This window comes from Oncorhynchus masou, chromosome 32 (assembly GCF_036934945.1).
Source record: "Oncorhynchus masou masou isolate Uvic2021 chromosome 32, UVic_Omas_1.1, whole genome shotgun sequence".
In the NCBI taxonomy this organism is placed as follows: Eukaryota; Metazoa; Chordata; class Actinopteri; order Salmoniformes; family Salmonidae; genus Oncorhynchus; species Oncorhynchus masou.
In genome coordinates this window covers 62,564,375-62,588,652 of record NC_088243.1, presented here as the reverse complement: position 1 = coordinate 62,588,652, position 24,278 = coordinate 62,564,375, and the positions used below count along the sequence as shown (strand labels likewise).

At 42.8% G+C, this 24,278-nt stretch overlaps 1 protein-coding gene across 1 annotated transcript; it reads left to right on the top strand.

Moving 5' to 3' along the window:
• The first annotated feature begins 134 nt into the window (after positions 1–134).
• On the top strand, positions 135–24,250 carry LOC135526408 (palmitoyltransferase ZDHHC5-B-like). Its single transcript, XM_064954762.1, is given in 13 exon segments — positions 135–338; positions 14,200–15,625; positions 15,738–15,859; positions 15,933–16,090; positions 16,296–16,468; positions 16,547–16,649; positions 16,736–16,827; positions 17,042–17,174; positions 17,254–17,362; positions 17,447–17,553; positions 20,673–21,475; positions 21,477–21,611; positions 21,993–24,250. Coding segments are annotated over 12 exon segments (2,190 nt in total). The 5' UTR covers positions 135–338; positions 14,200–15,476; the 3' UTR covers positions 22,099–24,250.
• Positions 24,251–24,278: the final 28 nt, after the last annotated feature.

Below are 24,278 nucleotides of genomic sequence, written 5' to 3'. Positions count from 1 at the left end.
GCCTGCTACTCAGACAGACTATTGTAGATGTGCCTCTTTTGCAAAGCTGTAACCTGCTTTAGATAACGGGACCACTGTCCCGAGCGACCTCTGGCATGTTGAAAGCTTTCAAAATATGTCTGTAATCCCCGCCCAAGGCCACACCGACTCCACAGATAGAACAAGGAGCGCAGACTCACCGGGAATGACGCTAATCTCAATCACTGATTGGACAAATGTCCCAAATTAATGGAGCGAGGGCAGTTCCGGGATTCCAACATTGGCCTAGCAATTAGCCAACTAGCCTCGGGACCGAAACGCACTCTTAAGTACTTGAAAACATCAGCCCTGGACGTCAGGTATGACTTGTTTGGTGTACTGCTTCTTCCAATAATATCTAAGTAGCTAATTTAACTGACAGTTTATAGTTGTACTGTCTCAAGCGGTGATCAAACAAACTTACCCTGCCTTGGTTTACGTTAGCTAGCTAGCTAACGTTAGTGCATTGGATTTCTTGCAGTTTCACAACGGCTCTCAATACGTTATATTAGCCTCTTGTCATTTTGTTACATTTGCAGGTTTGGACAAGTACAATATCTTGATAGCTAGTTACCTAGCATACACGGCTGAGTCCAACGTTATCTAGCTGTGTTTCACATTGATGGAACATATAATCGAACAGACTTGATAGAAGAGAGGTGCTGTCTGTCAGACTCGACGTCACTCGCAGTCAGTATGTTTGGAAATTTGATTATGGTCGGGTGTACGGCAATGCTAAAAAATATTGCTTGCTCGCTAACGTGACAATGGCCTGACACTGACTGGAGTAGAGTCGGGGTACTCTGAACGGGGAGATTTCCGGATTAACAACCATTGAAGGGGAGATTTACTGTGTGTTACAAAGATTATTAGTCGTCTGCTAATTGAGTGGGGCACATACCCTCGTTCATCAACCTCCAGCAGCCTTTCTTTCACAGATACAAACAGCCTGTGTAGAGAAGGTAGGGCTAATATGGGCGGTTTTCACTTTGAATAGATTATATACAGATTTTGTATTTGTATGTCAGGTGTTGATTGTATCGGTATGTACCTTTGCACCTCTGTCATAAGGGGTGTAGAGTTTTTCGCCAACGAGCTGGGTTGAAGATTGTGGTGCTCAGGTTCCATTATAGTTCAGCGCATAAGAACAAAATATACTCAATCGTGCATTTTATGATACAATTAGCGAACTTGGTACACAAATACTAAATACCTTAAGGAACATTTTAAAGGTTGGAGGCAGTCTGGGAAGCCTATCATTCAACCGGGGTGACCATTTTAATAAAATGGCTGCTGTCATTTGGATATTCTGTTAGAAGAAAAATAGGATGTTAACATTACTCATTTTGATATTGTTTAATGATATCTACCTACTAAATAAACCACACAAATTATAGACTATTTACATTACATTTACGTTTAAGTCATTTAGCAGACGCTCTTATCCAGAGCGACTTACAAATTGGCGAATTCACCTTCTGACATCCAGTGGAATAGCCACTTTACAATAGTGCATCTAAATCATTTAAGGGGGGGGGGGGGGGGTGAGAAGGATTACTTATCCTATCCTAGGTATTCCTTGAAGAGGTGGGGTTTCAGGTGTCTCCGGAAGGTGGTGATTGACTCCGCTGTCCTGGCGTCGTGAGGGAGTTTGTTCCACCATTGGGGGGCCAGAGCGAACAGTTTTGACTGGGCTGAGCGGGAGCTGTACTTCCTCAGTGGTAGGGAGGCGAGCAGGCCAGAGGTGGATGAACGCAGTGCCCTTGTTTGGGTGTAGGGCCTGATCAGAGCCTGGAGGTACTGCGGTGCCGTTCCCCTCACAGCTCCGTAGGCAAGCACCATGGTCTTGTAGCGGATGCGAGCTTCAACTGGAAGCCAGTGGAGAGAGCGGAGGAGCGGGGTGACGTGAGAGAACTTGGGAAGGTTGAACACCAGACGGGCTGCGGCGTTCTGGATGAGTTGTAGGGGTTTAATGGCACAGGCAGGGAGCCCAGCCAACAGCGAGTTGCAGTAATCCAGACGGAAGATGACAAGTGCCTGGATTAGGACCTGCGCCGCTTCCTGTGTGAGGCAGGGTCGTACTCTGCGGATGTTGTAGAGCATGAACCTACAGGAACGGGCCACCGCCATGATGGTTTCTGACCATAAGGGCTCCTGAGTGTGCAAGAGGGGTCACTGCAGTACCTGGTTCGAATCTAAGCTGCATCACATCCGGCCGTGATTGGGGGTTGAATCACAGACAGCGACTACGTGAAAAAAATGGTTGACTGATTTCACACACTGCTAGGCCATGTCAAAAAAGTAATTTTGGCTATAGTGCATCACTGATTTTGTCCATTACCTCCCTGACAGCCATTTATATTATGGCTGCCAACCAGCTGCATGTGGCCATATTGGACTAGATTCACTTGGCCATATCTCCATAATTAATTGGTGCATACAGCCTAGCCTTGTTGCAAACCAGCTTTCATGGCAGAATTGAGCTAAAGAGGGGTCAGAACCCTGGGTAAATCAGTGATGCCTCGCAACACGTCAAGCCAATCAAATGCGTTTTATTTGTCACATGCTTAGTCTACACATTTTATTTACGAACAGTGAAATGCTTACTTACGGGTCCTTTTCCAACAATGCAGAGTTAAAGATAATATAAATAGTGACTCGAGGAATAAATCACCTTTGGCAGCAATTACAGCCTCGAGGGTATGATGCTACAAGCTTGGCACACCTGTATTTGGGGAGTTTCTCCCATTCTTCTCTGCAGGCCCTCAAGCTCTCAGGTTGGATGGGGAGCGTTGCTGCACAGCTATTTTCAGGTCTCTCCAGAGATGTTCGATTGGGTTCAAGTCTGAACTCTGGCTGGGCCAGTCAAGGACATGGAGACTTGTCCTGAAGCCACTCCTACACCATCTTGGCTGTGTGCTTAGGGTCGTAGTCCTGTTGGAAGGTGAACATTTGCCTCCAGTCTGAGGTCCTGAGCACTCTGGAGCAGGTTTTCATCAAGGATCTCTGTACTTTGCTCCTTTCATCTTTTCCTCGATCCTGACTAATCTCCCAGTCCATGCCACTGAAAAACATCCACACAGCATGATGCTGCCACCACCATGCTTCACCGTAGGGATGGTGCCAGGCTTGCTCCAGATGTGACACTTGACATTCTTGGCGAACTCCAAGCAGGCTTTTGTGTCTTTTACTGAGGAGTGGCTTCTATCTGGCCACTACCATAAAGACCTGACTAGTGGAGTGCCGCAGAGATGGTTGTCCTTCTGGAAGGTTCTCACATCTCCACAGAGGAACTCTGGAGCTTTGCCAGAGTGACCATCGGGTTCTTGGTCACCTCCCTGACCAAGGCCCTTCTCACCCGATTGCTCAGTTTGGCCAGGCTGCCAGCTCTAGAAAGAGTCTTGGTGGTTCCAAACTTCTTCCATTTAAGAATGACGGCGGCCTCTTTGTTCTTGGGGACCTTTAACGCTGCAGACATTTTTTTGTACCCTTCCCCAGATCTGTGCAGCTTCACAATCTTGTCTCGGAGCTCTATGGACAATTCCTTCCACCTCATGGCTTGGTTTTTGTTCTGACATACACTGTCAACTGTGGGACCTTACATAGACAGGTGTGTGCCTTTCTAAATCAGGTCCAATCAATTGAATTTACCACAGGTGGACTCCAACCAAGTTGTAGAAACATCTCAAGGATGATCAATGGAAACGGGATGCACATGAGCTCAATTTTGAGTCTCCTAGCAAAGGGTCTGAATACTTATTTCTGTTTTGTACTTTTAATACATTTGCAAAAGAACTCTAAACCTGTTTTTGTTTTGTTATTATGGGGTATTGTGTGTGTGTAGATTAAGGATTTTTTTTTAATCCATTTTAGAATGAGGCTGTAATGTAGCAACGTGAAGGTGAACTGTATGTACTTATAGGTAGGGTAGGGGTGAACTCACTAGGCAACAGGATAGATGGACAGTAACAGCAGTGTCATGTAGTCAGTGAGTTTGTGGCATCAGTATGCATGTGTGTGTGTTCAGCAGAGAGACGTTTAACCTATTTTAACAAAATAGTTTTTAGACCTTTCAGCTTTCACACAAAGTAAAAGTCTAAATAGCTTATCACGGCAACTGGTTTGATACATTCACCTCTGGAGGTAAATAATGGACTTACATTCAGTAATCTTGCTCTGATTTGTCATCCTGAGGGTCCCAGAGATAAAATGTAGCATAGTTTTGTTTGATAAAATCTACTTTTATGTTCACATGTAGGAACTGGGTTCTACAGTTTGAACCCCTGCTGTCTCTTGCCTCTCCTGTCTCTTGCTCCACACCCACCCCACCTGGCCATCTTGACGTGTGAGAGTTAATGTATAAGCTAATGATCCATCATGTACATTCCTGGGGGTGTTTAAACTAATATTTTGTATTACCATATATTTTTTGTGTAAACTGTATAGTTATTTACTTAAATGTATCAATTGACCAATTCAGCACATTCAGGCAGACTTGATACAAAACACTGTGCAGTATTGCAATGCTTCACTGTATCAAAATCAAACATTGCACATACACAGCTGCTGTCTAGTGGCCAAAATCTAAATTGCACCTAAACTTCAATATTATATTTTGACCTTTCTCTTGCATTTCAAATATGAAATATCTACCAGATCTAATGTGTTATATTCTCCTACATTAATTTCACATTTCCTCAAACTTCAAATTGTTTCCTTTCAAATTGTATCAAGAATATGCATATTCTTGCTTCAGGTCCTGAGCTACAGGCAGTTCGATTTGGATATTTCATTCTAGGCGAGAATTGGGGGGGGTCGGTCTGATCCTTAACTGACACGTGTATGCATTGCATGCACGTGACCAATAGTGCCTGACCTATAGCATATAATCACATCAATAAATTGGTTATAACAAACTCTGAACACATGACAGCAAAATGGATGCAGAGGACCTGACCAATAAACCCGAAACGGGGTAATGTTTACTGATTTACGAGCTCATGCTAAAGGGGAAGTCGGATGTTTTGGAATAAATTTGACTAGTTATGTTAAATATTGGAGATAAAGAAAAAGGAGGAAGTGCTGTGTGCCATGATTACAAAGTCATTTTTCTGATTGGAATAATGTAAACAACACCAAAGAAATGATGAGCCTACCAGAGAGTCTTATATACTTTTGTAAAGCCTTTATTACAGCAAAGACTAAACAGTTACATTCATTTGTGAATGCAATTTCCGAAATGAAACAGTTTACTTATTGTTTACGCTAATTATTCAAGGGTCGCATTATTTTATAACATGCTTGATTGCATTTCAAAACATGAATGACTCATATGCTGTGTGATGACATGTACAGATGAATGATTGATTGATTGATAGATACAGTAGCCTATATAAGTATTGAAGTGAAGAGTGTAAACAACACTAAAATAAATTATAAGTAATAATAACACATGGTGGTTAATTTCTGTATTATCAATTGAGGAGAGACAAACCTATCACACAGGTCAGAGTTATACTTAAACTGAATCTTTATTAGTGAGAGCTTTGCAATAGCAATGGCTGGTTGACGAATCACACTTAGATGATTTGTTGAGAACCCCGAGACAAAAGTACAAAGGTATTTATAGCCAAGATACACCCCTTTCAACCTACATGATGAACAACAGATATATAGAATGGGTGACAAGGTTAAGATTTGTATGAAAGATACCGGTAATATTGTATGGGTTCCTGCACGTGACCAGCTGCTATAGCACTGCCTCAGCCTCCTTCCAAAAAACTTAGCACTGTCTCCCATTTCAACCTCCAACATATTTTCTAAGCACACTCGCAATTTGTCTGCATAGGTTATGATACACAGTCACCTGCACGAACCCATGAAGAAAAACAAAAAATGCATACAGTTTGAGATTCAAAGCTATATCTTCAAAGACATTGAAAAACACATATTTAATGCATAGTGCAGTGCATGCAACAATGGAGTTTAATAAAAATAAGCTTTAGTTATCCATCACACTCCAATGGATCAGCATGGTATGGTGGAAATTACTATTTCCATCCCAGAAACTAAAATTAGCATAGCTTGTTAGACAAATCCAGGTAGTGTGACTCCTGGTTAAAGTGAAATGTATTCTTCTGGCGTCCTTTTCGTTGACTTCAGATAGCTTTACAGTGGATGGCCATGATAATGTCTCACCTGAGCCGCCATCACCTTTACCACCCATTTATGTCTTGTCCTTTCGTCTACCAGAAACATAAGAGAACAGATTTCTCCCTATGCCCACTCCATGTTGACTCCTCTCACACTCCTGAGAAAAGTAATGAGAGAAAAGCAGTTGATAGCTTAGAATGGCTGCTGTACACCGGTTTCTGGCTTGGACTCATTTCTCTCGGTAGAAGTGGCGTGGACAGGGCCGTATTGAACACCTTTTGTCGCTCTTCTTCAGCCAGTTCGAGGGGGGTTTGAGGTACACGCACTGTTCTGTCCAATTATCTCTTCCATGCATTAAGATACCATGTGATGTCACTTTTCATGATTTACCTCGAGAGGACGGATCAGAACAACAGTTTAGTTCAGTTCATTAATCTGTATGATAAATTATTAATTTTACCACTTCTTAATACAAATTTCTAAACATATGTCAAAGAGAATAACAACACATTATTCTTTCAATTTGGCTTATACTCCCCATCACACTGTCAACTTTATCGCAGAGCCACGGGATCAGGAAGTTAGACCTCGAACCCATCGGGAATAGAACAGAACAAACAACGCCACAATACACTCCTTCACACATCACTTCATACACTCCTACACATCACTCAAGGTGTGTAAATTTCAATCCAAAACCTCAGATGACTGTTCCCTCCCCCATTTGTGACACAACTCTCCATATGAGTAATGTGTAAATAAACACTACTGGTCAAAAAAATTAAACCAAATTACAAAAAACAAGTCAAATTAAAATCACTACTCTTTTAAGAACTCCATAAAGAAAAAAATAATTGTGCCCATATGGTCATAGGAAAATAAACTTAAGGCAGCCTACCCTTAGTCAAAGGCAACACCCTCTCCTTCTTCACATTGGTCCAAATTACAAATATGGCTAAGAACTATAAACCTCATCATAATTATCAATATTACAAAATACCTTTAAATCAGTATTACAAATGACCTTAAATTCATTGTCCAAATGGATTTCCAATGAGGGTGATCAAACCACAATGGACAGTCATGACCGAGGTCATACAAACCCTTCAAAGAAGTGTTTCTTACTATATTACTCAAATTAATGAAAAACATTTCATACATGTTGTTTCGCAGGTTTCCAGTACATTCCTTTTTTATCAAAATAATTTGTGTTTAATTCAAACTCAGAAAATTAAAAACTTCTGTGCGCCTTTAAGATACCTTGGCACGAAAACAAATGGAAAACTCACTAAAACCGAAGGAAATAGAACACACATCAAACATAGTATTTTAAAAACACCAACAAATAGTCAAGTGTTTTGTGTGTGGGGATTTGCAAACCTTAAGGTAAAAACAAACAAAAAATGGCCAGGCCTTATCATTTGGTATTTTACAGCCTTAATCTCACTCACTCTTCCCAAGATTATAGCCCCAGGAAACATTTCAAAGAGAGACAATAAAACCCAAATTTTTCCGGAAAAAAACACAAAACATTTTGTCAGCATTCACTCTACTACACCGATTCAGCAAACCAAAAGTTTTAACTACAAACAAAACCTGATAATAATGATAAGTCCACTGTACTCCCTCAAATCACTAATCATTAGTTTTAAACTTCCTCAATGTTTATATGTGCTTAATCTAACATGCGCTACCCTTAGACATAATTATCCTGGTATCGTTACTAGACCAATTTCCAACAAATATGTGATAGCTGTTTCGCCTTAGATTGTTCCTGTTACCCATCTAAATGTGATTGTTTCCCCCTCTGTAGTAAATAACTCAGCGTAAGGAATCCATGATATTTAATAAAAAGTTGTTAGAGATGTGTTCTCCTACGTCTCCCTTAACATATATACTGTAGGTGACTTCCATCAGTCCCGGAAGAAAGAATCCTTCTCAAAGCACATCAGATAATCCAGCGTTTCAGTAAGTGAAATTGACAGCTAAAATAAACAATAACCAATAATGAAACCCACAACCCCTTTCCAGTAATCCAATCATTTCAACCTGTTTTCATGAAGTTAGTAAAAATATAAACCTGTTGTTTAACAAATCTAAAACCTTTAAAAAATGTGGTGCTGTCTCATCAGCATAATAGTCCAAACTAACTTTTTCCCACTCTTGGCTACGATGTTGGCATGCCCCAAAGGTCAATACTGTCCAGCTTTAATGATGTACCTTCTGTCTGTACAGGGTCTGAAGTTCCAATGTATGCAGATGATACAGTGATATATGTGCATGCAAAGAGCAAACAACAAGCTACACAAGAACTCACTACTGTAATGGTCCAGGTGACAAAGTGGCTCAGGGACTCATGTTTGCATCTCAATGTAAAAAAAAAAAAAAAAAAAAAAAAAAAAAAAAAAAAAAGTCTGCATGTTCCTCACAAAGAGGACAACTGATGCCACTGAGCCAGATGTCTGTGTCAGGGGAAAAGCTCCAGGTGGTAGCCAATTTTAAGTACCACGTTATCATACTTGATTCCAACCTCCTATTTTAAAAAGCAAATGAAAAAGGTAACTCAAATAACCAAATCCAACCTAGTTCATTTCCAATACATACGAAATTGTTTGACGACAGAGGTAGTAAAACTGTACTTCAAATCTGATACTCCCCCACTTATTATACTACTTGACTAGTTGGGCCCAAGTTTGCTTTACAACATTAAAACCCATTCAGTCTGTCTGCAAACAGGCTCTCAAAGTGCTTGATAGGAAGCCCAATAGCTATTATCACTGTTACATTCTCAGAAAGCATGAGCTCCTAAATTGGAAAAATCTTTTGCAATCCACTGACGCATGTCTTGTATTCAAGATTCTAAATGGCCAGGCTCCCCCTCCACTCCACTCCACAGTACTTTTGTTAAACAGAAAACCCAAACCACAAGGTCTACCATGAGAGGTGACTGTATAGTTCCCTTAAGGAAAAGCACCTTTAGTCAATCTGTTTTCTCTGTGAGAGCTTCCCATGTCTGGAATACCCTGCCATTAGACACACACAACTGTGATTAATGTGCACTGTCCATGTAAAAATCAAACTCAAACTGCAATCCACTTTAATGACCGGACATTGTACCACGTAATGGAAACAGATTATAATGTTAGAATACATTAACTTCCTGCTCAAATTCACTTGTGTTCCCTAAACAATAAAACCAAACAACAATAAAACCAAGCAACAATATTTAGAAACTATCACAACAAGTTTCCGATTCAACTATTCAGACCTGAATCCCTTACAGCCCGATATAGCCACTATAACTAACACTCCAATTCTTACCAGTAGGAAAAAATGGATTATATATACTTCAACAACGTTCGGCGCTTATTTCTATCGTAAGATTAAAAACAAACTTTACAACTTTCTCTTCTCTTTCGGCTTAAAAATAACATGTAATGCGGCAAATTTATAAAATACAACAGTCAACCCATAAGAATAAAAAACACATTTCGGTGGGCACAACTCTTGCAATTACCTATCTGCTATTATTAGAATTCATTAGATTTAGTTAACTGTCTCTTCTTTGATTCAGTTATTTAAATACGACTCCATTCTCAATATGTTATTCCAGCAGACCATTTAGGCAACAGACAATGTGTTACATCGAAATTGCCTCGCTATTTATGTTGAATAAATTAGTCTTTCAATTCGAATTTAGCAAGCTGTTAAAACGTTCAGTTTATATCTTAAACAAACACTAGCGGCCGTATCTTTCCAGGCAAAACATACCAATAGTTGAATTCCAATCAGAAACCCAGATTTTAGTCAATACCATAGACCCAATGCTATTGAAATGACGAAGAAACCCCGCAAATAACCCAATTTACAATTGTCTGTAGTCGTAAAATCCGACCCATACCAACGACACAATTCCCAGAAAATAGCCCTAATTAAACGTCCAAGCATTTCTATGGAAAGATTCTCACATGCCAAAGGAATAGATTAGCAGTCAAAGAGTTAACTCAACATTCATTGACTACTAAACACATCTTGTGCTTTTTAATAAAACTAGATTGTTTTCTCGTGCCAAGTATTTCAATTACTTTACTACATCAAGCAATGATAATTCGTTTGATAGATACCATAGGGCCTCCCAGGTGCCACCAGAGGTTCTGGGTTCTAGCCCAGGCTCTGTCGCAGCCGGCCGCGATCGGAAGGCCCATGGGGCTCGCACAATTGGCCCAGCATCATCCGGGTTATGGAGGGGTTGGCCGGCAGGGATATTCTTTTCTCATCGCGCACTAGCAACTCTTGTGGCGGGCCGGGCGCAGTGCACGTTGACCAGGTCGCTAGGTGTACGGTGTTTCCTCCGACACATTGGTGGGGCTGGCTTCCGGGTTGGATGTGTATTGTGTCAAGAAGCAGTGCAGCTTGGTTGGGTTTCGGAGGACGTATGCCTCTCGACCTTCGCCTCTCCCGACCCCGTACGGGAGTTGCAGCAATGAGACAAGACAGTAACTACTACCATTGGATACCACGAAAAAGGGGGGTAAAAAAAACTACAACTTACGTTAGTCTACGAATGGGTGGTTAAAATTGTATCTAATTATTCCCAGTATTACTTTATCAAATCTCTAGTAATCTATTATATACACATACAATTTATCATATTTTCATATATTCACAGAAACCATATAAAACGTAAGAAATTCTTAGGTACTCACGACAACCATTCCATTTGCTTTTTCCATAGCTCTCTGCATGCAGAACCAAAACATTTTAAGCTTTTGTTTCCCAGGAAAAAGACCATGGGATCCTCAAAGGTTCTCTAACCTCCCAGAGACCACGGCAAAATGAAGCCTCTCAGGACTATAGACCTTCCTCTGCTTTCTAAGATATCATCCCGCTCTCAATACCACCCCGGGATATTCTATAATGGGCAGTGAAGGAACGGAACCCCAAGACAACGTTATATCAAAGCTTATTATTCAAAATTCAATCATCTGATTAAGCATATTACTATCCAAGCTTCAGATTATTCCACATTCACACAACTTGCATATCACAGTCACACAATACTATTCCCAAACATACCTAATCAATTAGTTGTTGAAAAACAATATTTTAACCTGCAGGAATATTTTCTAATTTCTATCTCATGGTTAGTTCCTAGGATAAATCAACTCCTACATTTACATCTTTCAATACTTCTAAAATGGGGTACAGGTTTAAAACAAGTACAGGTGTCCCTTACTCTCTTATACAATATCATAAATGGTCTTAACTCGTTCACACAGATTCTAGATATTTAATGCTGAATGACCAAACCCAGGGCATACCTGGCAAGCACAATTTAAAAGAATTGGAATTCACCACTTCTGAGGATCACTTAGGCCTCACAGACACTTTTCAGAATGAGGTCCTTCTTCCAATAGGGTTTCACCAGGTACCGTGCTTCACACAGTTCCCACAGTCACCCTGGCCCCACACCCCTACAGACCGCACCAATCCCCACTGTAATCAATTCCGTGTCAGGACCGCTCCAGGTCGCCCGCAACTGACCAATGATCGGTGTCTTTGAGTCGACTAACTCTCAGATCATCCTCCACTGACTCTGCCCTGCTTATGCCTCCAAGGTGCCCCCCTCACACAGGAATACACACTCAGAGCCAACGTAACAGAGGCTTTTCTAAAAACCTGTTCAAGTGTGGTTCGCTCACCTCCTTTAAAACATTTTTTTAAATTACGTTTGAGATGTGGTATCCATTCGCCTCGCTGCCTCTCAGATCAAAGGTGGGCCATCTGCTTCATTGCAGAAGTGTGGTCTCCCTGAGATCCCAAGTTTGAGGGAGCCCTCATGCACGATTTACCCAGGTCGTCAGAAACGGTCACCAAGTGAAGATACACATCCCATCCTCGTTGCCAAATGTGGTGGTTAATTTCTGTATTATCAAATCAGGAGAGACAAACCTATCACACAAGTCAGATTTATACTTAATCTTTATTAGTGAGAGGTTTGCAATAGCAATGGCTGGTCGATAAATAACGCTAAGATGATTAGTTGAGAGCCCCGAGACAAAAGTACAAAGGTCTTTTTATAGCCTTTCAACCTACGTGATGGGTCACAAGGTTAAGATTTGTATGAAAGATACCTGTAATACATAGTAGACAGTATCTGCTGTGTCAACAGTTTTGATTGTATAGAGACCAGTGTCTGTCCCTCCGACTCCAAACTGGAACCATCTCTCCCTGGTACAGTATAGAACAGAAACATTAACTCATGCTCTGGAATGCTCTTTAGTTTTTATCACCCAAAAGACATTGTAATACTGACGGAGGATATTTATCTCCCAGAGGCCCATCCTCAGTAGAACACACACACACAATAGTTAACCAAATACTCTCTTCTGTTGCATTAAACAACCATTTGATGCAATAAAAGTATTAGAACAATCTTTTAATTTTGCTCTCACAAACAACAACAAAAGTGTAAAGCTTTTACAGCATAGAAAAGATGGAAAAACAGACAAATTTGTATAATTGTTTATCCGACATGTGGTTGCTGATGCTTAAAGTTTTATAAAGCCAGGATATATAAACAGTTAGGCTATTGATTATAGACCTAATTAAGTTGGGGTTTCCTCTCTCCTCACTATGCTAAGACAATTAAGGCAAGTGCTGTTTTCTCTTCTCCTAACTCAGCTGCTGCCTCCGCCACATTGTTCTCAACATCAATATACTGGTTAACGTTGCTATTATGCACATAGCAACATGGACTAGGCGCCAATTCAACAGCGCACTGATTCGTTCAGAATGACCGCTATCCAATGCGGGAGAAGGCGCATTTGTTATAAAATATCATTTTTATTAGTGTTGCACCATTGTTTTTACGTAATATAACCATATACAATTTCAGTAGCACATGTCTTAGTGATGGACTGTGCCATCCCCACGGCCTACACAATGGGTCAGTCCACTCAGACAGGCGCCAATCAGACTGGTGTCTTGTACACCATGAAATTCAAAAATAAATTGTTGCTACTGCTTGACCAACAGCCTATCGACTGAACAATCAACTAGTTGACTAAATGGGGTCTGACTGGCAGCCATTTTATTAAAATGGCTGGTCGATGAAATATCCTCCGTCAGTATTACGATTACGATTTTATTAAAATGGCCACACTGGTTGACTGACAGGCTCCCCAGACTGCCTCCAATCTTCAATTTTCCTTAAGCTATCTACGATAGTATTATACCATAAAATGCACCTATAAGCCAGTTTGTAGTCCTAGAAAAAATGGAAATGAAACCTCATGGTTGTGTTCATTTTGTTCTATGAGATAATATCAGACAGTTAACATGACATGTATGAATTATGAAGCTTTTATGTGCTTCTGCATCAAAATTTGCAAAAAGTGATGTCAGCTGATGAAGATTCTCAGAACAAAATCTATAAGATCTCCTAAGACTGTGTTTACCAGGCTTTGTAGGCTTTGGCCAACAAGCCATGGCAGAGTTCGCCTCCGTTAGGGCCTACAAAAACACGCCATTACTATTGCTCTCTATTACCTAAGATCTGATTTCAGTGTTCTAATGGAACTGGACTTTTCCCTCAGGTGTTTCATGAGATCTGTGTGGATAGGGGGTTCTGTTGTGTGTGTGTGTGTGTGTGTGTGTGTGTGTGTGTGTGTGTGTGAGAGAGAAAGGTTGTGTTTGTGTGTAAGGAAGAAAGATGCTTTTAGACACACCCTTTTTAGTCAGTGTTGTAAAATGGAGTAGAGTTGACGAAATGGTCAGGTTTCAACACACAACCTGCCACTCCCTAGACATGTACAATTCTGCTCTGGCTTGCAACAACTAGCTACAGTATGTAAAGAATTATTGTCATACCTTGCACCACTACTATGTTTTTAATGGCTTCATTTGTGTTAGTGGTGGTGTGAGGTTTGTGTGTAATTACTAATGGTTGAAGTTTGTGGTGTTGGTTAATGTTATTGATGTAATCTAGTAGTTGTGTAACATACTCTCCATTACTTTCTGTTTCAGGAGGTGCCCTCCGATTGGCCTCTTAGACAACGACGGTGTGTGACAGAACACTTGAGTGTGTGCGAAGAAGTAAAGAGGGTGAGAAAGAAGAGGACCTGCAGTTGTCTGAGTGGCTTATTCTTCTTTCTGCGTGGCTCCATTTCAGAGGGATCATGGGAAAAGAGGCATGTTTACGGCGACACCATGGCGACACAGATTTAGGCTCTGTTTGGGATGAATTGATTTGACCTGCATTGTCACAGACTGAACAAAACCGCTAGATAAACAGCTAAGTCCAGTTGACCCAACAAGACTGATCTCACCATTCTTTCATATTGACGGAGTACTGAAATAGTGGATACAACATTTTAAATAGCTTTTGTGTACAAGTTTTAATGTTTGAAAAAGCTGCAAGTGGATTTTTGCTGGGCAGCTTTAAGACTGGCTTAAAGTTGAGATTTTTGTTTGTCTCAACCGCTGCTGCCTCCGCAGGATATAGAGCCCTGAACTCTCCCCTTTGCAAGCATTCTGTCGCACTTTTCGCTATCTCACAAACACACATTTCAGTGCCTAGATACACCTTTTCTAAGACCAGAGTTCAGTCGATGGTCACTGCTCTGCTAGAGAACCCTGTTCTGCGGTTTCATAGGATGTCCTGTTACTACCTCCTCATTTCTGCCCCACATTTCCCTTACCAGAATCTGTAAATGGACAACTGTTAACACTCAAGCACTGAGTAATAGCTGAGGAGTAATAGCTGAGGAGTAATAGCAAGTTAGTGTTCAATGCCTGTGGAGGGTTGGTTTGTTGTCTCACCAGGTCAGAAAGTGGTTGTTCAAGCAGTTCGTTGTGTGTCCTTGTGGGTCTTTGTTGCGCTACACAGGATAGATTTTGTTGATTTTATTTATATTGTTGAACCAAATAAGATTACATGAAGCCATATATTATTTTTGTATCATAGTGTAACGTTTTTAAGATGTGTAAAGTTATATAGTCTAATATATACCTGCAAAGTTCTACACGCATGTAAACAAAGGTGTAGACTTTACTATAAAATCATTATTTTAGTTTTTAAGTGGTTTTATTGGCTGAAGTGCAAATGTCTGGCTAGCTTTCTCTAAGATGTTTCTCCCAAACTGCTGCTTTGTGTAATATTACAAGTGCTGGTCCCTAAGATCCTTCCCTTCTACCATCATGCTCCCTTATCCCATACGGACACCGAGGTGTTCTCTCTGACCCGTCCACCACCCTTCTCTTTAGATATACCCCTTCTACCTCTCTCTTTCTCTCTCCCTCTGATGCCGGGTTTTAGTAGTGGGGGGCTAGGGGGAGAAGTGGGTGGCCCCGCCTCTTCTTCTCCCCGTCGGTTCCACCCCAGCCGATATGTACCCGTCTCCGCGGCAACCACCTTTCTGGTCGCCTCCACCACACTCTTCTTCTGCTTCACGTGAGTAAGGCACACACGCACACACACACACACACACAAACACACACACAGACATTAGATTCCATGTTATATCTCTGTATCTCTCTTTCCCCCCATCCCTCTCTCCCTCCAGGTGTCCGTGGTTGTCAGAGCATGTCTCCTCCGTCGTTCCCATCTACAACGCTGTGGTCTTCCTCTTCACCCTCGCCAACTTCTGCATGGCCACCTTTATGGACCCAGGGGTCTTTCCCAGAGGTAAGGAGAGTGTTAAAGATAAATGACTTAGGTGTGAAGAAAGTGTGTAAGGTTTGTGCGTGTGTGTTCACAGCGGAAGAGGATGAGGATAAAGAGGATGATTTCCGCGCTCCGCTCTATAAGACAGTGGATATCAAGGGCATTCAGGTCCGGATGAAGTGGTGTTCCAGCTGCCGCTTCTACAGACCGCCCCGCTGTTCACACTGCTCTGTGTGTGACAACTGTGTGGAGGTAAACACACACACAGACCTGTACTTCTACAGACTGCCACCTAGCTCACACTACAGGTGGTATAACGGGTGACAACTGTGTTGTAACATGTTGTCCGTGGCAACAGTAGAAATGTCAGAGAAACATCAGTTATTTGATTATAATTTGTATTTTTTTCCTCTATTGACCTTTTTGTGACTGTTTTGACCTGTGTGTGACCTGGCAGGACTTTGACCACCACTGCCCATGGGTCAACAACTGTATTGGGCGCAGGAACTACCGTCACTTTTTCCTGTTCCTGTTGTCCCTGACGATCCACATCATGGGTGTGTTCGGCTTCGGCCTGCTCTACGTCCTCCACCACCAGCACCAGCTGGACAGGGTTCACGCCGCTGTCACGTATCCTTATTGACACACACACACTGGCGCGCGCTAATTGTTGCGCTGGTGTTGGTGTCCTTAACTGTGTGTTCCCAGTATGGCTACAATGTGTGTTGCTGGCCTCTTCTTCATCCCAGTAGCAGGTCTTACTGGTTTCCACATGGTACTGGTAGCTCGGGGTAGGACCACTAACGAGCAGGTACGTCTGTCTGTGTGGGTCTTGGTGTGTTTTCCTCTGAGAGGGTTGACATGATCTAAAAATAGACCATCTCTCTCTCTCTCTAGGTCACAGGGAAGTTTAGGGGCGGCGTTAACCCTTTCACCAATGGCTGTCTGAGGAACATCTCACACTTGCTCTGTAGCGCTCAGGCTCCCAGGTTAGCGACCGTCTCTCCTTCATGCCTCCTCATTTCCTCTGCTGTTGCAGCTTATGGTTGAACAAGACCCTCAGGGGTAAGGAACTCAGTATAGCCTCACTGTTATGGTGGTTAACTAAATATCTATATAATAATATTTCTACTGTGTAATGTAGTATGAAGTTGGTGTATGTTTCAGGGAAGTCATTCATGTGTGTTTTGCTGTCTCTGTCAGGTATGTGGGGCGGTGGCGGGGCAAACAGACAGCGGAGGTGCAGCCTCCCTTCCTCCGCCCTCCTCTCTCAGAGGACCAGCTAGAAGCCAAAGTCCTGGACAACGGGATCCAGAACGACTGCCACAGCACCAGGGTACACACACACACACACAATAAACTCTTAGCCTTCACTTGTGTGTATGAACAGTCTTGTTCCTTCCTGTCCCTGTCAGTCTAAGAGCAGTTTAGAGCAGATGGAGAACCAGTCAGCTGATGCAGAGCCTCCACCTCCTCCCAAACCGGAGCTCCGCTACCCTGGTCTGCCCCGCGCTGACACCGAGGGTGAGCAGTGAACACACACAAGCACTCCCGTATCCCACGGCGTTGTGTAGTTTTTAAACACTGTTGGTTTTTTCCTCCAATCAGAGAGCAGCTTGCTGTCTGACGGTCCGCCCACTCCATCTATGTACAAGTACCGGCCGGCCTATAGCAGCCCACAGATGAACCACACAGCTCTGACACACCCAAACAAGGTACGCACGCATGCACACAGACATACACATGCATACATTCCCCTCCATATTAGGGCTGTGACGATAGCACTATCACAATATATTTTCCATGGCAAAAATTAAAACACGAAGCAGACCACTCTTTGGTCCTTTAAAAACCTGCTGGATGTAAAATATTGTGTGCTATAGTTTGGAAAATAAATACATGTGACTCTGGTTTACAACATAATGATGTTTGTTTCCAATATTAGGGCTGTTTTCCTAAAGAAGTTAAATCCGCTTTGTGTTTTGTTTCCTTGCCACGATACTAACGAGTATCGCGATCCTGGCCCTACTCTGTATGTATTTGGACGCTGAAGCTAAAACGTTTAGTTTGGCTCTGTACTCCAGCATTTTGGGATTTGCAATAAATATGTTTTAATATGAAGCGGCAGTACAAAATGCCACCTTTTTTATTTGAGGGTATTTTCATACATAACTGTTTTACCGTTTAGAAATGAAAGCTCTTTATTGCCAATTCACTTGCTATTGGACAAAACATAATCTGAAACACAACCAAAACAAGGTGTAAATGCATCCAACAAGTTTGTAGCGTCACACGCTTGATGAAGTCAGTGTCCAAGGAATATGGGCCAAATATACTTTAGACTACTTTAATACACTATAAGTGAGTTTTGTCCAACTACTTATGATTTCTTAAAATTATATGAAGTACATTAATTTCTAAATGGTAAAAAAAAAGATATGTATGAAAATACCCTCTATAGCTCCCTCCGGTAACCACAAGCACAACCGTTCCTTGATTTTAACTGGTGGCTTTATTCTGTAGTTTTAGTCAGAATTATTCTGTAGTTTTAGTCAGTTCCGTGAGAACTATAAAGTAAATAAAAAATACAGTTAAGCACACTCTTACAACCTTATCTTACGAGTGACTTATTAGCTTGATATAACTCTGAAGTGCTTACATACATAAAAACAGTTTAGCCGGATATATAACAGTATCAGATTAAACACATGAATAAAGGAAAAATACCTCATTGGCTGCTTATTACAGAAGGGAGGAAATCCAAAACTTCACGCTTCTTATTCCTGGCATAAATTCACGCTTCATCCTTAATTATTATTATAACGTTACCATCCTAACATACACACTTGAACCTTTACGAACTACACCCGAAGACACGAAAAACCTAGCTAACACAGTGTGGGATTGCCTTCCCTTCAAAGGTGTGTTGCTACAATAATGATACATTTAAGTCATTTGGCAGACGCTCTTATCCAGAGCGACTTACAAATTGGTGAATTCACCTAATGACATCCAGTGGAACAGCCACTTTACAATAGTGCATCTAAATCATTTAAGGGGGGTGAGAAGGATAACTTTATCCTATCCTAGGTATTCCTTAAAGAGGTGGGGTTTCAGGTGTCTCCGGAAGGTGGTGATTGACTCCGCTGTCCTGGCGTCGTGAGGGAGTTTGTTCCACCATTGGGGGCCAGAGCAGCGAACAGTTTTGACTGGGCTGAGCGGGAACTGTACTTCCTCAGTGGTAGGGAGGCGAGCAGGCCAGAGGTGGATGAACGCAGTGCCCTTGTTTGGGTGTAGGGCCTGATCAGAGCCTGGAGGTACTGCGGTGCCGTTCCCCTCACAGCTCCGTAGGCAAGCACCATGGTCTTGTAGCGGATGCGAGCTTCAACTGGAAGCCAGTGGAGAGAGCGGAGGAACGGGGTGACGTGAGAGAACTTGGGAAGGTTGAACACCAGACGGGCTGCGGCGTTCTGGATGAGTTGTAGGGTTTAATGGCACAGGCAGGGAGCCCAGCCAACAGCGAGTTGCAGTAATCCAGACGGGAGATGACAAGTGCCTGGATTAGGACCTGCGCCGCTTCCTGTGTGAGGCAGGGTCGTACTCTGCGGATGTTGTAGAGCATGAACCTACAGGAACGGGCCACCGCCTTGATGTTAGTTGAGAACGACAGGGTGTTGTCCAGGATCACGCCAAGGTTCTTAGCGCTCTGGGAGGAGGACACAATGGAGTTGTCAACCGTGATGGCGAGATCATGGAACGGGCAGTCATTCCCCGGGAGGAAGAGCAGCTCCGTCTTGCCGAGGTTCAGCTTGAGGTGGTGATCCGTTATCCACACTGATATGTCTGCCAGACATGCAGAGATGCGATTCGCCACCTGGTCATCAGAAGATCCCCGTTACAACAGTTCTTAGTCACGTAGTTCCGCTTGTCATTTCCCCTGCATAGTGAACACGTAACCAATTCAAACAAAAAACAACGACATAGACTTACAGGTTAACTGTCAGTTACACCCTCAAATGAAAGTTCTGTACTGTCGCCTCATATGAACCCTTTATTCTCAAATCCATAATGCTGGAGTATAGAGACAAATGTAACAATTTAGCTACCCTGTCCAAATGCATATGGAGAGGAGTGTGTAGACATACTCACACGTTTCTTACGCAGTCCAGACCTTTAACATTTGAGATGACCGACATCGTGAGATCCATTCCCTGAGATGACAAAGCTCTACTCCTTTAGTTTATAATCTTCTCCTAAATCAGTTGATAGTTCAGCTATAGAAGGCTGGGTGGGATTAAGCCTAGGGCATCCAGGTGGGACTAGCAGAGACCCCTTTCTGAGGTCCGAGCCTTTCTTCTTTCCTTTGTGTTTAACTCCATCCCCCTCTTTTTTTGTTTTTACTCTGAATTGATCACTCAGTGGCCATCAGTTGATCAGTAAGTCTGTTAGTGTCGTGTGTGTCCCCATTTATGTCTGTAAAAAGGTGTATGCTTGTGACCCCCCCCCTCCCCCCGACTCTGCATTTACATGAATGCCGGTATTTTTTATAGATTTCTATGTTTCTGTTCTTGTGGCGCTAATGTTATTTTGCAGGGTGAGTGTTCTTGGTAATGTGATGCACCAGTAGACCTTCATCATCCCCTACTGGCTCTCTGTAGAAACTGTGATCTGTACAAATTTCTATGTTGTCTTCTGTTGAGGAATGTCTCCACAAAGTAATCCCTTTGTAACATACGTTCCCATCCTCCTTCACGCTCTTCATTTTACCTTCACTGTTGCTTACTGCTCTTCTCTCCTATCATTACCTTCACCACCTCTCCCTCTCTCTCTCCAGATGATTCATGGGGACAGTCTGGACTCTCCCTCCATCCTCCAGTCGAGTTGCCAGCCCAGCTATCGGTCTGAGCCCAGCACCCTTGATGGGGGGTCGATAATAGGTGTGGGGGTGCATAAGGGGGGAAGGGAAAGGGGCGAGGTCCCCGGGGGAACGAACGGGACGGGTGGTGGCGTCTCGGGGGGCATCTCCGGCTACTCCCTAGGGGGGCGGTCGTACACTTCCTACCCATCATCTCTTGTCTTGTCCACCGGTGGCTCCCTCTCCTCCAGCATGCGCTCTGCCCACACGCACCACAATACTCTGGGCACGCTCCAATCAGAGGGCACCACCGACACCAGCTACAAGAGCCTGGCCAATCAGACACCTCGGAATGGCAGCCTGTCCTACGACAGCCTGCTGACACCGTCCGAGAGCCCAGAGTTTGAATCGGCTGCTCATGAGCTGTCCCCCCAGAAGCCCTACACCCCCGCAGCGTTTCCCCCAGCGATGACCTTCTCCTTGCCGGCCCCCGGGGTCGGGGATGCGCCCCTGCAGGGGTACACCTCGCCCTTCCTCTCTGCACAGATGGCCCAGCAGAGAGAGGGCCAGCTGCTCCAGGGCTCTGCCTCTTTCTCCTCCCCCCACAGGGCGTACCTTCGCGCCATCAGCCTGCCCCTGCCGACGACTCCCCCACACACTGCCCACCCCGAGACACCGCACCTCCTCCTCCAGGACATCAGACACCCACACCTCCGTGCCTCCTCCTCTCGCCCCCTTCCTCCCGTCTCTGAACAGCCCTCCCCATCCTCCCCCCGTGCCTGTTCCCCTGACCCCCCTGTGTCCCCCGCTCCGAGGCCCCTCCCTGGGGCAGTCTCTCTCCTACACCCGAGAAGCAGGGCTCCAGCACAAGGCTCGGCCAATGGGAGGGGGCGGAATCGGAGGGACCCAGGCTCCACAGTGAGTAGAGATATGAGCCACAAGCCTGGTACTCTTCGTACTCCTCCTCTTCCTCCCTGATCTGTGTGAGTCTTTTTCTCCTCTTGGTATCAGTAAGTTTTTCTGCTGGAGTGTGTTTTTAATGTGTATAAGAACTATGCTCAGGTGTAACTGTAGTGGGATGTATATCTGTTTGAATTGTGTCTACTGCTACTGTCTTCTCACTCCTGTCTGTTCTGTGCCCTTTTCCTCCACCCCAATGAGCCTTCTACTCTTGTAACCTAGTCATAAGTCTTGTTATTACAGTCTATTTTTGACTCAGATCTACTCACCTCTTCTCTCTCACTCCGTCACCCCATCTGCATCCTTACCCCCCCCCTCTTCCCACGACTTTCCAATCAGATCCACATCTCGCCCAGGCTTGGCCAATCACAGTACATCTAAACCAGGGGGCGGGGTGAAAAAGGTGACTGGCGTCGGAGGGACAACCTATGAGATATCGGTTTGAGTGACAGACGTCCGCACCGGCCAATGATAGAAAGAAGATTGTTCCACTGGACAGATTCTAATTTTCTTACTCTGAGGGGCTTCAAGATGGATGTTCACTAAAATGCACCCACACAATGGTCAATATGGAGTCGATAGTGGAATAGAAGTGTGTTGGCTCACTGGTATTTCAATTACCTTCCTATCCTTATAGTGCAACTGGCCATCTTTATCTGCCAATCTTTCATATTGGATGTTGATCAGTGTTGGAATGGGAAAACCTTACCTCGGCCTCTCTGTGAGCCATAGACTGTATAACATAAATGCTATTATGACTGCTGGGTACTAAGCTCTCTATAACACTTATATAAAAATATGATTTGTTTTGGTACATTAACACATGGAGAATTTATGCAATAAAATATAATCCTGGAAGGAAGTAAGGCTTTTTAACCAATCAGTATGGGGCCTGAGAGGGAGCATATGGACTGGTGACCAATCGTGGCACTCTGTGGTTCAAGACTTCCTGCTCCATCATATGGATGGATCAATCACAATGGATCCCCACTCCACAGTAGTCATTAATTAGTTAGTCTGCAGTGATGATGCCTCAACCACTATAATTTCATTTTAGTTTTCTAAAAAACCAAAGCTTTATTTAATTGTTTTATATAAATGTCAAAAAAAATCTTTAAGAATTATTGGGTCAGATGATATAGTTTATTTTGCTTTGTGACAAACTGTTAATGTGAGTTAGACTGGTCGCTTGTTTTGATTGAAGGCTGCTTCAGCCTGTCATAGATCTCGATGGAATATTCATCCAATGTGATGATCCTCTCTGACAGACAGCTGAAGTGACATCACTGAGGATGTCGAAAGCCACAAAGAAAATAGAAATTCTGAATCATAAATACAGCACAAGCCTCTTTGTGGAATGTACACTCAATGTTTTTTATTGATACATTATTCAAATTCTCTGTTTGTAGTTTTAAATGATTGTCCTTTTGATGTTCGCAATGTTTTCTGTCAATCGAATGCTAGAAAAACCTTTATAAAGATGTCTAGCCAAATGGGTTTAGGGTGGGAGGGGCTTATTTATTTGAGCACACAGGGAAAACTTTGCGCTCTTAAAACAATTCCAAACCGATCTCTACGTCCTGGAGTTGGATGAAGTTGCCCCTAGACAATGGGGCTTTTTGACACTAATGGTTAAGGTTAGGACTAGGGGATGTTAAGATTATCCTTGATCTGTTCTCAGAAGGGTCATTTATAACCCAGAGCCCACATCGCTGTCATAGTGCCTTGTCCTTAAATTCTAATGTACTTGGACAATTCCAAGAAATCAAATTCTGGGGGGTGGTTTATTTATAGATGGTATTATTATAGATATTCTATAGTAATGTCTGATTGTTAATAGAAATATGTATGATGTATCTTGGGGGGGTTTGAAATTGAGGACTGTTTTGATTGTTTTTTTTGCCTTGATACCATTTGTAGTAAAACTAAGCATTTTGTTTTTTACAGTATTTCGTATGATTACAGCCAGATAAAAATGTTATATTTTAGTTTGTTTTGTAGATATTCTGGCCTCTTGATTTCTTTATTTTGAATCTCTTTATGGTACAATTTTAACATTTTGGCCACAATTACATTTAGGAAGGCATGGTCAGAAACACAGAGGTGTGTGGGTGAGAGGTGGTGTTATGTTTAATCCAAAACTATGAGAGTTGGAATGTCAAAGCTATCTGAATATAACACATGTTATGTTCTGAAGCACACAAGGTAGACTATCCCACCAACCAATCAAACAGCAGCATGGCCAGTCAGTGTGTGTGCGTCCCCCTCGTTTAGGTGTGTGTGTGTGTGTGTGTGAGAGAATATCCTTGCCAAATGCACACCCGGTTGATATGTATGATGACAATAGTTAAGCATCATAATGGCACAAAAAGTCAGACATACAGGACTGGAGAAAGTCTGACTGACTTTGGTGGTGAAGTGAATATACATGAGTATACATGAGTAAATTAGAATACTATTGTTGTAAGCTGTGCTGAATGGAAAGAGTGTCACAAATTACTTCAATGATGAATATGAAAAAGACAGTTCCAAAATGGCCTTATGAAGTGGTTTTTAAATATGTCTTCTCAGATTAAAAGGTTGCCCTGATGGAAAAACGTGTCTGTCTTCAATCAAAAATCAGCC